At 38.7% G+C, this 17,116-nt stretch overlaps 1 protein-coding gene across 1 annotated transcript; it reads right to left on the reverse strand.

Moving 5' to 3' along the window:
• Positions 1 to 10,054: 10,054 nt before the first annotated feature.
• Positions 10,055 to 16,133, reverse strand: snx5 (sorting nexin 5). Its single transcript, XM_030771386.1, has 13 exons — positions 16,013 to 16,133; positions 14,651 to 14,755; positions 13,886 to 13,996; positions 13,541 to 13,662; positions 13,241 to 13,364; positions 12,600 to 12,695; positions 12,112 to 12,217; positions 11,917 to 11,992; positions 11,455 to 11,494; positions 11,234 to 11,320; positions 10,742 to 10,901; positions 10,543 to 10,628; positions 10,055 to 10,424 (listed from the first exon to the last, which is right to left on the reverse strand). The coding sequence occupies exons 1-13, from the start codon at positions 16,046 to 16,048 to the stop codon at positions 10,374 to 10,376; spliced, it is 1,200 nt and encodes a 399-aa protein (XP_030627246.1). The 5' UTR covers positions 16,049 to 16,133; the 3' UTR covers positions 10,055 to 10,373.
• Between the last annotated feature and the right edge of the window lie 983 nt (positions 16,134 to 17,116).

A 17,116-nucleotide genomic window follows, 5' to 3' on the forward strand; every position in this document is an offset into this window, starting at 1 on the left:
CCACTGTAGACAGACTGTTCTTGTAAGATTGGAAATCACTCAAAGTTTGTTTTTTTTTGCCACGAAGTTCAGACGCCCAGGTCCTTGTGCACTCAGGTACAAGAAAAATAACTTATCCATTACTATTTAATCAACTTCAAAGATTAGTTACTCGTCAGTGTTTCATTGAATCAAGTGGAAGGCTGACACACTTACATGTTTAATGGTGGGTGTGGTAGACAAGAAAAATCTATATTTATACATTGCTGTCTTTGAACACATTTGATTTATCAGTAAGTTTTTCCCTGCAGTTCCTGGTTGCTGCAACTAAAATAGACATTGGATATCATGACAGCAAACATTCATTATGCACTAATTTCCTTGGCTGTTACTATTGCTTTGAGGGGTAATGGAGATGTTGAAAAATGAATGAAGGAATCATGTGAGGAATGCTATCTTTACCCTGTTTCCACATGTTTCACCCAACTTCCTTTCAGCAGAGAACAGGTTTAAAAGTAGACTCTGCTGTCACACCTGTCAGTCGAGGAACGTGCTGAAAGGGATCAGCTTGCTGTAGGACAATGCCATGTTGATGCTGTTGTCTTCAGTTTTTGTGTAATGGTGCCAATCTGAGTACTAAGCTGAGAGGCAGATTGTTCCATATTAGCTACGTCAAGACACACCTGCTTTTCTTCAGGAGAACAAAAGACTTGTGTCTCAACATGAATTTATATATTTTTGCTTTCTTCCAATGCCAAGCAAACATTTCTCAGAAAGAAGTTTGGGAGATATATTTCAATGAACTATCATATGTGATGTGTATTTTATATTTGTACTATTCAGAAATAAGTTTAGATGCAGAGTTGAAAAACAAACTGAATGCCAGGACACTAAAGATCATGGTAATTTATTCTCTTCTTGTTTGAGTGAAACAAGTTGCACATGTACGTTCTTGGTAGCAATGAAAAGAACAGCAGTCAGGTGGGACTTTTGGCTACAGCTGCAAATGTAGTGGAGAACAAGGTTAACTCTGATGGGAATGCTTTAAGCATACACTTCCATATTAAAAGAAACACCCAAGGATTTTCTGACACCAGTTGTAGCTTCTTTCTCTACTGACATGTTAATTAGAGTACTAAAATATCATCAAAAGAAAAAAGTTTTCATTATGCTTTAAAACTCATCTTCATGCAAAAAACAGTATCTGACACTTTAACCAAGTTCAGAACTGGTCTCTATCATCAGGAAAGGTCACAGGTGGTTGCTTTAAAAATCAAATTTAGTATAATTACATACACCTTTATTTTGTTTTGGGGAAGGCCAGAAACATACAGCAGGTGAGACATCTGTATATAAATTACAATAAATCTGGTTTAAACTAAAAGCTGGGGTAAATAGGATTTACCTCCTCTAAGGCCCACAATCCAGACAACATCCCACGTAACAGACATATTGACTTAATATAAGAAATGTAAATTTTTGTTGGATATACAAAGGGTTCAAATATTCAAGATCTTAGGACTACAAATGATTTCTTTTCCATGTAAATTCATACACTAATGTCACCCTGGTTCATCGCTCTGATTCGTTATTCTTTGTTTTTTGCAATTCATAAATATGCAAATACCTATCTACTTGTAAACATGTCAATTTGCTTCAACAGGGTAAATTTATGTTTCAAATCTTTTGAAATTTCAGTTGGAAATAATTTATTGTTTGCATACATCGATTATTCCTTGTCAGAAATGAGTAATTCTTGTTTTAGTTATTTGAGGACATCATCTCGCTGTGAAAATACCAATTCTGTACTGGACCTACTTCAGATGAAGTCCACAGTAGGGACACTTGCTAGGGTTGTCAGAATTTGTTTAGACATTACTTTGTTCTGTGAGTGATCTTGGACGCACTATGATGTGTTTCAAAGAGCTTTTCAGATTGAGAGCCCTCAGACTAACTTATGCCTCCTTTGTTGATACAGGGAGTGAGAGGAACAGTGCACATGCCCTCAGCTGACTTTAGAGAGTAGCTGGGAATATGCTATCTTGGTCCTACTTTTCATCTGCTTTGTTTAGTCTGGTTTCACACTTTTGGGAAAACTGTGTGATTGAGATCAAACAGTCTTAAATTCAGCAATGAGCTGTGCTCACATTCACCTTTCACCCCTGCAGTAAGTCTGGCTCTGGTTTACTTTGAAGAATAAATATTCTCAAGGCCAGATTTCTGTTTAAGTGTGACCCTTGTTTGTGAGGACTTTGAGTTGCAAATGTAACTCCCCATCCACCTACCCACACTCACACACAGGCTCTCTCTCTCTCTCTCTCTCTCTCTCTCTCTCTCACACACACACACACACACACGCACGTACACACATTAGATCAAACAAAACATTTGTTTATCTTTGTTGATCATTTATAGCTCCATAACTACTGGAGGCTGAAAATTCAAGCAAACTTTTGTTCTTGTGTGTTTATTTTTGACAAAAAAATTCTACTCAGTTTTATTAAATTTTTGAGACAGTTTCTGGAACATTTAGATCCCACAATGAACATGATAACCATGAAAGCAGCATGCCGTCAGTTCATTCCTGCCAAGACAAGAAGTGCAGGTAGATGTGGCAAAATGACACAGGGCAGGGCACACAAACCAGGAGGTCTGATAAAGAAAGACAAACATAAAGACAAACTCTGACGTCCTTAATTACATTCTAATAGAGAAACATAGACATATTCATGACTGACCAAAAGTCCATTACTGGGAGGGAATATTGACACAAGCCATATCTGATCTACTAATTTACAACATGCTGGCAAGTCTTAGTTTCCTTGACTAAGCTAATCACTTTCAATTCAAACACTTGTCCAGAACTTTCTTCCTGAGTGAGCAATACCGTTCCACATTTTGTACATTTGCAAATGCGGTTATAGCGAGATAACATAAAACTGTGTGCAGAACCGAGATCAGTGCCATGCATCTTTGATACTTTCTTTCTCATTTGCTTGAGTGAAGTGCCAGTGTAATTCTTGGGCTGAAAACAGAGACACATACACTGAACATTTTAGGCTCACAACCACTGGAGGGCCTTGGGCTCCATTAGAGCAGGCCTGCATTGTGCTATGTAGGGTCATGTTATGTTTGTGATGCTTATTTTGCTAGATAAGCAGTTGCACTCTATTTGCACCCCTCCCTGAGATTTGAATGGTGCTGGTGATCATAAAGCAAACCGTTCTTCCTATTTAGAACTATGTTTAAAGATAATTGACTGTGGTGTGGTTATACTGATTCAACAGAGTCTTAGACCCAGTTACTTTCATGTCTCCTACACACAGAAGACATTCCAGCACACCTCAGTGATTGATGATGACCAGAGTATTCATGTGGTCGGAAAAAAGACAAGTCATCGTCACTACCCAATTTCCAGCTGAAAATAAAAACCATTTCCAAAACTCTAACCAAGTTACCCATCTTATCTCTAAATTGATTTGGATTCCAGAAAAATAGCAAAATAAACGAACAAATAAACACATATGTTAAAGTATGTTTTTTTGCAAACGTCAAGAACGTTTCTGCCTCCAAACCTCCCCAGTTTTAAAACTTTGCCCTTTCACGTCTCAACGAAGCCAAACACACAGACTGTTGGCCCAAGTCATGGTGAGTCAGTGGGAGTTTGTTACATCAACAAACCACCATGACTGACTGGAAAAAGAAGACTCATGATGGAAAGACCAAGAACAGAAAATGCCTTGCTACCACATTAGATTGGTTTACCACAGACTTTTAAATTGTTACCTTTCCTTTGTGTGCATCATTGTGGCTTAAAGGTACACTGATATTAAAATGATACATTATGATAGAGTACATTTAAATAGAAAAAAAAACCCTCTAAGTCATTCTGGATAAGAGCATGAGCTAAATATGTAAAAGGAAGGAGAAGTGACAAGGACACTCTTTGGCTGAGACTCAGAAGGAATGTTCCAGACTTCTGTGAGACCGATGATTATGCATCCAAAGTTTGGATGGCATTGTATTTATATGTCGTATGAGTATCACATAAGTTCCTGAATGAATGAGTGAATGAATGAATGAATGAATGAATGAAGGAAGGAAGGAATGAATGGACGAATGAGTCAATTTGATTCTTGAAGTTATTTGTCATTTTCCATCTAATCCTTTCTAGTATTACAGGCTTGAAAACGTCGTAGCTGTATATGTTTGTCATGAATATTCAAATCTTGCCAAAAGAAAAATAAAAGGATTGCTGTATATGACCAAAACTGTGTATTCAATATAATTAACCCAATCATTTTTTTTTTCCAAGTGAGATTATGCAGTAGTGGAGAGAGATTGTTGAGTAAGGCAACAGGAGCATGTTTGGCTTGCTGTTGCAATGCATAGCTCTTACCCAAAAAGTTTTCATTAATATAATCGTGAGTACCACCCTTAATCCCAATCAAAGTTAGTTCATGTCAAAAAAATGAATATTTTGACAGATGGCTAAGAGGTGTGTAGAGAACATTTATGACCCCAGTTTGGGCATGGTTATGATTGGTGATGAAACTGGACACATTGGCAATGACTATTTATCGGGCTCCCCCCCCCCCCCCCCCCCCCAAAGCCATCTTTGAGATATGGAGTATTTCTGTTGCTCTTTAGAAACAAAAAGTACCTGGTACAACACATCACAAATGCATACTCCATACCAAAACAGCAGGTTTCTCTTTGGTCTTGTGTCTTATGAGAAAGACAAATAGAAATAGCTATCCGAGAGGAGAGTACACATTCTAATACAAACATCCATGCATTTTCTTTATCACCTGCAGAGCTAGTGATATTTTTGGAGGTGTTGTCCTTAGGTGTGGAATCACAATTTCAAAGCTTCATTCCTCTGTTCAGTTTATGTTGTCTTTCTTCGCGGTTCATATAAATATAAAATATTACAATGGCTTCAATATTTAATAAGACTTTTTGCTGAACACAGCAAACACATTATACTTTCCGTTAGCATACCTGTTGATCCAGTTTGTCCCACTTTAAGCTCCATAACGTCAAATTTGCTTGACTTACATCGATAGGAGTGGAGTGTTTCTGGTATTACATTACGGTGTTCATTTTATATGATGTTTACTGTAGCCACTATTTTAGTCTGTTCTGCTTTGTTCACATACAGACAGGTGCCATCTGGATTAGGTGCATCCTGCTCTCACCCACACAAATTTGTTGGTACCATTCCACGAAAATGAGGAGCCACAATTTTCTCTGAAATAACTAACAAAGAAATGACATCCATCATTGTTTATTCAATATTTAATAAAAATCAGACTTTGCTTTTGATTCAACAAAATATTTTCAATGATAAAACAAATGAAAATGGCACAGACAAATGATGGGACCCTTAACCTAATATTGTGTTGCACAACCTTTAGAGGCAATAACTGCAAACAAGCGATTTCTGTAGCTCTCAAATCTGCACCAGTCAAAAGGTAATTTGGACCATTCTTCTTGAGCAAACTGCAACCGTCTCAGGTTTGAGGGGTCCCTTCTCCAGACTGCATGTTTCAGCTCTTTCCATAGACGTTTGATAGGATTCAGATCGGGTCTCAGAAGGCCATTTCAGAATAGTCCAACGTTTTGTTCTCAGCCATTTTTGGGTGCTTTTAGCTGCGTGTTTTAGGTCATTCCTGTTGGAGAACCCATGACCTGCAACTGAGACAGCTTTCTGACACTGGGCAGTATGTTTGGCTCCAGAACGCCTTGATAGTCCTGAGGTTTCATTGTGCCCTACACAGATTCAAGGCACCCCGTGCCAGACGCAGCAAAGCAGCCCCAAAACATAACCAAGCCTCCACCATGTTTCACAGACGGTATGGTGTTTTCTCTGAAAGCTTCATTTTTTCATCTGTGAACATAGAGCTGATGTGACTTGCCAAAAAGCTTCACTTGTCTCGCCTGTCCAAAGGACATTCCCCCAGAAGCATTGTGGCTTGTCAATACGCATTTGAGCAAATTCCAGTCTGGCTTTTTTATGTTTTTCTTTCAACAGTGGAGTCCTCCTGGGTCTTCCATTGCGCTCACTGTCGCTCAAAAAGTGACGGATGGTGCGATCAGACACTGATATACCTTGACCTTGAAGCTCAGCTTGTATGTCTTTGGAAGTTCTCCTTGGCTCTTTGTCTACCATTTGCACTTTCCTTCTGTTCAATCTGGGGTTGATTTTCCATCCAGGGAGGTTGGCTACAGCCCCACGGACCTTAAACGTCTTAATAATATTTCCAACTGTAATCACGGGAACATTAAGCTGCTTGGAGATGGTCTTGTAGCCTTTACCTTTACCATGCTTGTCTATCATTTTCTTTTTGATCTCCTCAGACAACTCTCTCCTTTGTTTTCTCTGGTCCATCTTCAGTGTGGTGCATACGATGATACCAAACAGCAGAGTGACTACTTTTCTCCAATTAAATAGGCTGAATGACTGATGACAAGACTGGAGACATGTGTGATACTAATTAAAGAAAACAGTTAGTTTGAAATATTACTACAATCCAATTATTTAAGATCTTTACTAGGGGTACCAAAAAATCTGTCCCGGCCACTTTAGAACATCTTTGTAGAATAAGCAATAATTTATCTAATTTATCACACTTTCTTTGCTTTACCTATGACGTACCAAAGGCATACAGGTAGACATGAGACAGTTGTTTTAATTTCTTCATTTTTCAAGAGGAACGAAGCATTGTTTCAATGAGCGACAAATTTGTCCACATCTGTACACCAGTATCCATAGGCCCTCTTTCCCTTTGTATGACCTGGCCCTTGTCTCTTACACACTGCACATCAGTCATCCTGGGAATACATGCACTCATTTCACTTTGTCTGTTTACTTGAACAGTACATCATGTCAGGCCTTTTGCATGAGTCAGAACTCCTTTGTGTACATGTTTCTAATGGTGGGAGCTTTCAATAGCACTAGTTGTTCTCACTGGGGACAGAGTGAGGCAGGAGTGGGACAGATACTCATGGAACTGGACACTGGTTGAAAGAATTGACTTTTAGTGTTGGGTCCTTTAAAAACAGATAGGAGGCAATGCAAAATTTAATCAGAAAAGTAAATCAAAGTAAATTTACAAAACTTGTAGTGTGAGAGGAGAATATGGTGAGATATGTGAGATGCAGCAGACCAGCCTGTCTGTATATTATGCATTATCGCCACAGAATCTGAGTACACATTCGTAGCAATACTAGAATGAACATCATTTATGTAGAAGTCTCTATATTTGTAGTGAGTATTCAATTGGTATTCAAAGTCTGATCAAATGATCAAAAGCCATGTAAATAGAGAGCACACTCGTCTGTTAAACAGTATTACATAAAACAAAATAACACAAAATCTCTAAAATATGGATTATCAATGGTCAGAACATAAACAAAAGATCTGAGAGACTGCCCAGAGACAAAGTTTAAGTTCAAAGTAGACAAAAGAGTAAAGAGTGGGCAAAACAGGCCAAACTTTCCACCTCTCAGCAACAGGTCAGTGTACACGACAGTTGTGTAATTTGGCATCAAAGTAAGGCAAGGATTTCCTGTAGTCCCAAGCAACCCACAATCATTTCCAGCATAAACAGAAGTGAGCACACACACATTCATCTCAGTTTCATCTAATGATCCAGGCACTTCAGCTATGGATTAAATAGCAATCTCAACAGGTTATTCTCTTTAGCACAGAGTTACTACGTTAGGCGAAACAGACATTTTTTTTATGCAGGCCTGAACTATGGGAGAGAAAATTATTCTGGCTTTACTCAATGTTTTAGATAAAAACATGATAGTTTTACTGTATCAAACAGAAATCACGAGTCATTATGCCAAATATAGTAAGACCCAGAACGCTAGTCTCTATCTTTAACATAGTTCAAATTTTTGTTGGAAATGTCAAAAACCACATGGACCCCCCCTACTGGAATTCTTCAGATTCTTGACAAACCCTGGCGGTGATGTAACATTAGATAGCTAGAGAAAACAGCAAGTGTTCCTTCCAGACATTACTTCAGTAATTCCTAGACTGGCAAGTCTGAGCTCAATTAAGCCTTAAATGTTCACACCGCCACCTACTGGCTAAGTAAGGTAGGTCTCTATAACATAACTGCACATTACCCATTGTCTGTCAGTCCAGACAGCTCACTGAATGAGGAGAGAAACGTAGCGTCAAATGACAATGTGTTAATGTTTTTAAACCTTTGTGAAGCTGCTCTACACAGTGCAGTCTTATTACCATGAGATACCAACCACTTACATGGTTTAAGTTTTAGAACATACGGTTCTTCACTCACTTCTACTTCCGTTCTCAGCCATGTCCAGATAAATTCCTTTGTGCTGTTATTGACAGAATATCAGTTCAAAACACTACAATACCAGGTTAAAAATATAAGTAAGCTCTTGCTATAAAATAGTTGTCACAGACAAAAAAAGCACACACTGTACACTGGTAGTGGGAAAGTAGGTCTTCTTTAATGGTATATTTCCAAGATTGTATAAAATTCAAAATAAATCCATAAGAAACCACTGTGTAAAGTACTGAGTCCATTAGAAATACATTCAATTATATAAAAAAATCTTTTTGTCCAAGTTAGAAAACTTGGGTTATGATTGCAAAGTTTGTACTTACATAGTGCCATTAACAAAATTTGAAAACTGCTTTGTCAGTAACCGATTTACAAATTTATGCCTTTTTGCAGTAAATTATTTTTGTCAATTGATTTTACGAGCAAAACAAGTCTTGGGCAATACAAGTTGTTGCATCAGTAACAATAACAGTAAAAAAAAAAAAAAAAAAAGAATCCTTTATAGCTCATAATGCAGAGTCAGAATCACACAAGCAAAGGGAGGAGGCACAAAACGACAGGAACAACAGTGACAAAGATGCTGAAGAGAAAGGCTGAGAAAAGCAAATGAGAGACATATTACCACTGAGTTCAGAGGATTACTCAAACACACTGACTTCCAGGAGATGACAGAGGACTCAAATCATTCCTCTCCAAAATAAAAAACAAAACAAAAAAAAAAAAAAACCCAACTGGTCAAAATGGCAAAAAAAAAAGAAAAAAAAAGACTGGAACATGGATTTAAAGGGCAATTGTTCACTGCATGTGTGCAAAACAAAGACATATACATGTTAACTGAATCGTTAAAAACAAAACAAAACACTATGTGGTGAAAAGCTGAATTTCTAAGTCACATTTAAGATTAGAGGAGTAGTGCTGCATGATGCCACACCACTGAGTTTGAGTCAAATGAAAATACTACTGCAAAACTAACACTTCTCAGGCAAATGTTTGCTTTAGACAAAAGACTGGCTAACATATAATCAGCAATATGTCACAAAAACAACTGGTTTTGGTCAAAGTGAAGTGGAATCTGACATAATGGACAAAGACAGCCTCTTTCTCTCAAATGTCATTCCCCCACCAACACGCCCTCAGGATGGAAAAAAACATTCAGTGGTTGTTGGCTCAGCCTTCCTGTAATCTCTGGAGACTGGAATGATGAGTATGAGGAACTTATTTTAGGCATTTGCTTCCCAACCTATATTTCCCTCAGACGATTCACTTTTTCTTCCAAGAACCAGTCTCCAATTAGCTAAATGTCAGGAATAATTCGTAAACTCGCACTGCATTGGCTGACTAAATCTCTACTGTATGGTTGTCATAGTAACACTTCACAGCAGTTAATTCTTTTCAAAATGTGAATAAAAAAGGCAGAATAACATGGTGAGCAACCACATCGTGAAACAAATGCAATATTCCGAGGTCTAAACTCAACATAGCGTTATTAAACACATCACGGCATTGAAATGTCAACTTCTTAGTAGGACTGACAAACAAACACATTGAGACATGCTGCTAAACTTGACATTGAGGGTTTGTGACAGTATTAAAGGTATGCAGATGAGGGTAATAGCAATCAGCCTCACAGGGAAAGGTATAGCAAGCAACATAAGTATGGGCAGGAAAATATATATATATATATATATATATATATATATATATATATATATATATATATATATAAACAAGGCTTAAATGTATCCATAGTAACTAGAAAAAGAATCAGAAAAATGTGGAAGAGTGTCAGAATGCTGTAAGCCCCCTGTAAGCAGCCTCTGGTCAGGTCACACACGACCAGTCACTCCAGCTGAGTCTGGAGTAGGGTAAAGGGAGAGACAGGGGACCCTGTAAACAAAGTGGAGTCAGTTTGCAAACAGCCACTCCAGTGTAGGTTGTAGAGTGGTCACTAACCCGTAGGGCCAGAGGCAAGGAACAGATCACTCAGGTTCCCTTCGTCAATGGGCTGGTCATGGGACACAGAAATGTGTCCAGGCTGGTCATATGACCACAGACTTGTGGTCAATTGGTGTTGATAAGCTCAATGCATCCCTGGAGGAGGGACATATTGTTCTGTACAAAAAAAAAGAAAGACAGAAAGTGAGACACACACACACACACACACACACATATACCCATGGCTAAACACACACACACACACAGACACATACACACAGACAAAGACACATACCTTGGCATGCTTTATCTCCAGTTCAGCCATCTCTATCAGGTTTTTGCGAAAAGCCACCACACGCCTCCCTTTAAAGCTGGTGAGCTCTGGAAATGAAACAGAAATAAATTACTTCTCACCACAACAACATACTGATCTCCAATTCTGGAGAACATGGAGCTGTGCGGGTGGAGAAAGAGAGTGCCCAGTTTCCACACACCTTTCTTGCCAGACTCAGACAGCTTATCAAATTTCTGCAGGCATTGTTTCTGATGCTCCTCAGCTTGCGCTACATCTTTGCTCTTCAGTCGGGCCTTGTCCAAGGCCTTGTTGGCATTCTCATAGTTGGCCAGAGCCCGTGCACGTCTGTACAAAAGGTCCTGACAGGCATAAATTCATCACAAGTTATAGACATCGTAAAAATTTAGGAAAAAGAAAAATCTTGAAATTTTTCAACATATGTATATTTTATTTGTGTTAGAGCTTACTCTGTTTGGGTATCAACAAACAGAGAACATTTTCTATCATTTCAATCACTGCTGCAGGAACATTGTCACAGGGACATCAGTGATATAAATTTTCTATGCCAAGTATTTTTATAATGAAAAACACCTGGTTAGACAAACTGCACATACTGTGTCATGTACGGTTATTTCTCCTGTCATTTGCCTGTGAATGTAAAATAGGGGTCTTACCTTAAAATAGGTCTTACCTTAGCAGCTTGAATATCCCTCATATAGTATCTTAACAGTTCTGTGAGCTTCAGCTCCTGATCGGATGCCACTCGGGCCTCCACTTTCTGTTCACAACACACACATGGACATGGCTACATCACACACCTGTCTCATTGACACTTCGGCTGGAGGTTTAAGGTTTCTGTTTAAAGTAGTTTTAAAAAGTCTTGGTGTAGAATCAAAGCAGAGAGATATTCACCCTCAGTTTCTCCAGTAAGTCAGCAAACTTTTCCAAATGCCTGGAAAGGAAAGGAAACAACCGATTATAATACAGGCCACACAAACTTAAACTATGATTTTTTTTTTTTTTTTTTTTTTTTTTTAGTTATGTGTTAGAATATTATCATGGAAATTAAAAAAAAAAAAACTCAATCGGGCAATGACTATCAAAAAGTAAAAGCTATCCAGCACTCATATGTAACAAGCATCTCAGAGTAACACTGCTGATCCAGGATCAGCTTTGCTGTTCAAATAATTCAAACCTGATTCAGAGAGGCAAAATCTGCATTATTCCTCTGAGAAATATAATACACACGATCCCCAACTTAAAAAGACTTATCTGCATTATTTAATATCAAATACCAGCAGTATACAAAATAATTCCCTTTCTTCCCTTTAAATCTTAGTCTTGGTAGATAAAGTTACATTATCGGAAACTCACTTTTTCAGGTCTGTGCTATCATCGGCAGCAATGCTGTTGAGCGTGGCAGAGATGTGGATGTAGTCATCTGACACATCTGATAGGACAGAGGAGAACAAACAAAGCATGACCAGAAATGAGGAACCGTCCTTTACACAAGTGTACACAGTGCATGTTTAACAGTGCCTGGGGTTAAACTGCAGTCTAAAAGCTTACTTTTGTGAGAATAAGTCATTTTCTCAGCCTTGGCGGTGGAGTCTTTAATCTTACTGAAATAATCCAGGAGGAAGGTCTTTTCTTGTTCAAAGAAATCATCAACTTCCTGAAAAGCAAGTTTTAAAAGCCAAATTGCAATATCAGACACTAAGGAAAGTATGTTAGTATACAAAGACACACGAACATACACACAGACACTTAAGTCTTTATTATTATGATAATAAAATCACCGGTACACTAATATCCAGAGCTGCACAAGTCAAAACACAAACACACACTTCCTGACACAAACGCACCTCAATCCGAGAGATCTACATAAATACCTATTAAGCAATCCCAGAGACAGACAATAACAACATACACTTTAATCCCAGATAGGTAATATATATCTGCACAAACACACCACACATACATACACATGCACGCTAATCCTTGACATGTTTACCCCGTGTGCAAAAGCAGACACAGACACGTGCATGGACACACACCTTAATCCCAGAGATGATGACCTCATCTGCAGTCTTCACCATGTTCTTGAAGAAGCCTCCAAACATTTCCTTGGCATTCTTTCTCCTCACACTGAGCTGAAGGACCAAGCAGAGAAAAGGGCAAAACATTCAGGTTTCAAGCTTCTAGTAGTGTGCCATTGAGAAGAGACAATAATGCAGCAAACCCTTTCCTCCACCCTCATATATTTTATGTGGAACCCTGGTCTGTGCTGCTTTGACAACACATTCCTGCCTTACACACCATTTTCACTCTTCTTTTATTGTATAATTACGTCATGGAAGTGACAGAATGACAGGACAGACGCTAAGACGTGAGTTCAGTCTATAATCTGTCTCAAAGGAAAGAGATACATGAGTTTCATTAACCATAAAATAAACAGAAATGGCCGAGAGACACTGAAGTGATTTTTTGAGCTGAGATCAGCAGGATACGGTTGTCACAGCTTTGTGGCCTTGTGTAGGCCCCACTACCACACTTCCTCAAGTGTTGTCCACCCCCTCTCTCCATCTGCTAACCACAAGGCTTCACAGGAAACAAATGCTGAAAAGCACGTGTTTCGTCTCCATTTCCTGCCACTGTGGGGAGAGAATGATGGGATGTAAGGAGGAGGGACACTCACGTCCTGATCATACTCCAAGAAAATCTGAAAGTTTCTGTCCTTGCTGAGCACGGGGTGGGAGGAGAGCCGTTGCAGGAAAATTTCATGGACTTGAACAGTCTTCTTAAACACTGCCAGGTACTCCCTAACAGAACAGAGCACAGCAAAAAAAACCCACACACAAACCACGGCTCAAAAAGGGTGCAGAGAGTATGATTCTGTGAAAACCATAGATTAAAAATAATAAGTAGCGTGGTATTTCGGTACAGGATCTGAAAATTTAATATCTACATTATGTCAGAGACCATAGATCGCACTCACGCCTCTAGTTCTTGCTTCATCTTAGTGTATTCCTCCCTGGTCATGGTGGCCTCCCCTTCTCCAAGCTTGTGCATTTTCTCCCTGGGGCTCTCAAAGTCAGGCTTCGGAGGGGCAGGAGGGATCTACAGAGGAGAAAAAAAAAAAAAAGAACAAAAGGAAGAGAAGTTTATTGAGTGCGTTTTGATGAGGGACATGCAGTAAAGGTCTTTCTGAAAATTCAATCACATTCCCAGTCCTCAGATCACTGGCAAATGTTTGTTGTATGGGTCTATAGGTGACTGCTGTGCTTCCCCGTGCTTTACACTCGTGGAGTTTGTCACGGTATTCCGTGACTCTGAAACTCACAATGAGACCAGCATAGTCTTCCGTCTCCACGAGTGTATCGTGGAGCCAGTTGAAATCCTCGTGTTGCCGTGGCACAGAAAATTCCGGCTTTTGGAAAGTGTTGAGCGTGGTCTAGGACAGAATGAACAATTCCAATTAGAACCATTTCTTGTCAGCTTAACACATGATTCCATCTGAGTGGCTCTATAACATGCAATGTATGACATATCACTGATGAGAATATATTAAAACTATGGTCTCTATCACCTAACTCACGATAAGAAGAGAAAAGAAAAAACCCACTCTGGTCTAGTAAGACAAATAAATCCAAGGGGCTGCTCTGTCCTCTAGCTCAGTTCAAGTGTAGATGTCATTTATCTCTGTCCTGATTCATCATTACAGCAAAAACAACAACAAAATGACCAACCAAAGAAACAAACAAAAAAGAAATCACCATTTTACCACGTCTACAATGCTGTAGGCAAACATGGCGGCTTAGAGTGACTGTGAGTGTATATTACTGCATTTGTAAGAGGAGGCCATTTCTATTTTCTGTTATTTTAGTTTAAAAAAAAAAAAAAACTGACACATCATCTGACTGATGTGTCATTTGACCCAAGGAAAGACAAAGACTGTGTCATCAAGTTTTACTAAGTGCAAAATGCATCAATTCAGTGCTGTAAGCAATGTGTTGCTACCAGGTCATTTTAGCAAGGCTGGAACATTCTTTTGACCCATCAAAATGTTTCGTTACATGTGAAACATTACATAGTCTAAGAGGCCTACCTTGGTGTGGACAGTGAACTTGACTTTGTCCCGCTCACAAAGGGCATCAGGAATGTCAATTATTAGGGAAGTATCATTATTCAGATCGACAGAGACGGAGCGCACCTGCACAAACAGAGACTGTGGTAAGACACACTATTCTGTCCAAGCATCAACACGGTGCACTGAACAGGAGACACAAAATGAGAACATACAGTTTTCAACTTTCTCAAAATGTTCATTTTTGAGGTGGAGAGCTAAAGAGGTATAGAGATAGAGACAGACAGAGAAAGAGGGAGAGAGAGAGAGAGAGAGGGAGAGAGAAAGAGAGAGAGAAGTACCTTGTTGATCCCACAGGAAAATTGTGTAAAGTCACAAAACACACATTTAGGCAAATGAAATGACAGGATTGAAAATCATTTTATAAGTGTCTTTGCATCTTCACTCATAACTGTGCTACCTAAAAATATAAGGCCGAAATGCTACCCAGAAAAATACTAACCACATGTCACGATTATCTAACAACATTTTGTCATTTTATCAGGATGCCCATTTGAGCACAATTGGGCAACTGAGCTTCAAGAATTTACCCACACAAAGAAAAGGCTTGGCTTCAAGGTCTAGGTTTGAAAACACCTGCAGTACTTTCATATGTTTGGCTATTGACAGTCTTCTACATGCTCTGCTGGGTCAAGTCATTCTCTAGAAAAAATTATATGCAAAAGCTCAGTAAACTTCAGGAGTGGAACTAGTCTAACATTTCCAGTGAACTGGGTTTGAAGTTACAAGGACAAAGATAATGTTTGGATATACAGTATTTGCAACTCATCACGACAAAGTTGCAATATCAGCTAAAATAAGAGTTCTAATGAACAGGACACCTCCTCCGGGAACTGTCACAGGAAACAGACGTTCTGATGACTTGAACTCTCACGGTCATCCTTTCAAATGTCTCAGAATAGTTTCAAAAAGTTCACAGCATAAGCAAGTGAATATGCACTGAACTCTAAATTAATATTCACTATGTAGTTAAAAAGAGGTTCAGACGACTGGCAATAATTTTTTAATGTGGTGAGCATAGCCTACATGTTCGTTGTAGCAAGCCATATTACTATTTTTACGAATAACTGCCATGACACGTAGCTAAATGGAATAATTAAACTCTGTGATCTAGTTAAATTGTGAATTGCAGGTTGAACAGATAAAATGAGATGAAACTTCGAGGACTGTATAGCACCGTGCCCCTCACAGATGTTTTGAAAATGCAATTGAACAAGTAAACGTCAAGGTTAGCTTCTAGCTAACATTAGCTATCATATCACTCACAAACGGCCACAATCATCAGTTGAGTCAGTTGAAGCTAGCTAGATAAAACTCACATACCTTTTCTTTATCGCTTTCTTCTAAGGTGGATGTCATGATCAACAAGGCAAAAATGCAAGTGAATATTAATGCCGTTTAACCTAATTCTTCAGCAGGCCAACTGAACTTTCTGGTGACTAATTCCTTTCGTCTGTGGTCTGTCACACTACTGTCCAGAAGCCAATAAAGTTTAATATGACACTTCCGGCTTGATGCTCCTAATATCAAAATAAAAGTTTTCATTTGAAGCCCTGACAACTAATGACGAGGATTCCGATTTAGACAAAATGATGCCGATATGATTTGTCTAAACTGAATGTTTAGTTTGACAGTTATACATTTATTATGGGCAATAAGCTTGAAAATGATGAGTACGAACGCACTCATACATTATCAGTCCCGGACTCGAACTACCCAGTGGAATCTTTGAATATAATCCCACTACTGATTCAGTGACCACTGGGATCCTGTTTTGAAATTAAAAGTTTACAGACAACATGGTTCTTTATGCAGAATCCTTCACTTGACTCCAACACTAATGTCCAAAACTACTTTTTTCGCGAAATCCCAAGAGAGTCTGCTGTTTCATCTGACACTGCTAACGGATCTAGAAGCACAACAGGTAGTTTGTTCTCTTCGTTACAAAAAATTCTCAGTCCTATAATATGAGAGAAGCCAAATGCAAATCGTTCACTAAGTTATTTTAGCAGCCCTGAAATTTACTGACATGTTTTAGTAACATGCCAAATTCAGTACAGGTCAAAAAGACCAATTTTACCATTAACATTCTATTAACATCCCATGATGCCTACATCTTTATTCAGGCAAACTATAAAATGTGATCTTTGTCAAACTGCGGATTAACGTAAACAGATGTTTGTTAGTCATCTAAGCAAAAAATGTGTATCAGATGTGAACTGTTCAGACAATAATGAAAAGTCACGCACAGAAAATATTGTCTTCATACAAATTCAGGTTTATACGCCCCAAAATGCTAACGCCGCTTGTGATGATTTGTTGGAGGAACCTTTCAATACCGTTCTCGTTTGCAGCGAACTAATTTCAAAGAAGCACAAGAAGTTGATTCAACGAGGAATGTTGGAGGGAAAATATTAATGTTTTGAA

Source organism: Chanos chanos, chromosome 4, assembly GCF_902362185.1.
Source record: "Chanos chanos chromosome 4, fChaCha1.1, whole genome shotgun sequence".
NCBI lineage: Eukaryota > Metazoa > Chordata > Actinopteri > Gonorynchiformes > Chanidae > Chanos > Chanos chanos.

Excerpts from the sequence above, each read along its gene's own strand:
- snx5 (XM_030771386.1), bottom strand. The coding sequence starts at position 16,048 with ATGACATCCACCTTAGAAGAAAGCGATAAAGAAAAG. Across the intron at positions 13,997-14,650 it reads AGTTCACTGTCCACACCAAG|ACCACGCTCAACACTTTCCA; the intron begins GTAGGCCTCTTA and ends ATTCTGTCCTAG. Across the intron at positions 13,365-13,540 it reads ATGAAGCAAGAACTAGAGGC|GGAGTACCTGGCAGTGTTTA; the intron begins GTGAGTGCGATC and ends CTGTTCTGTTAG.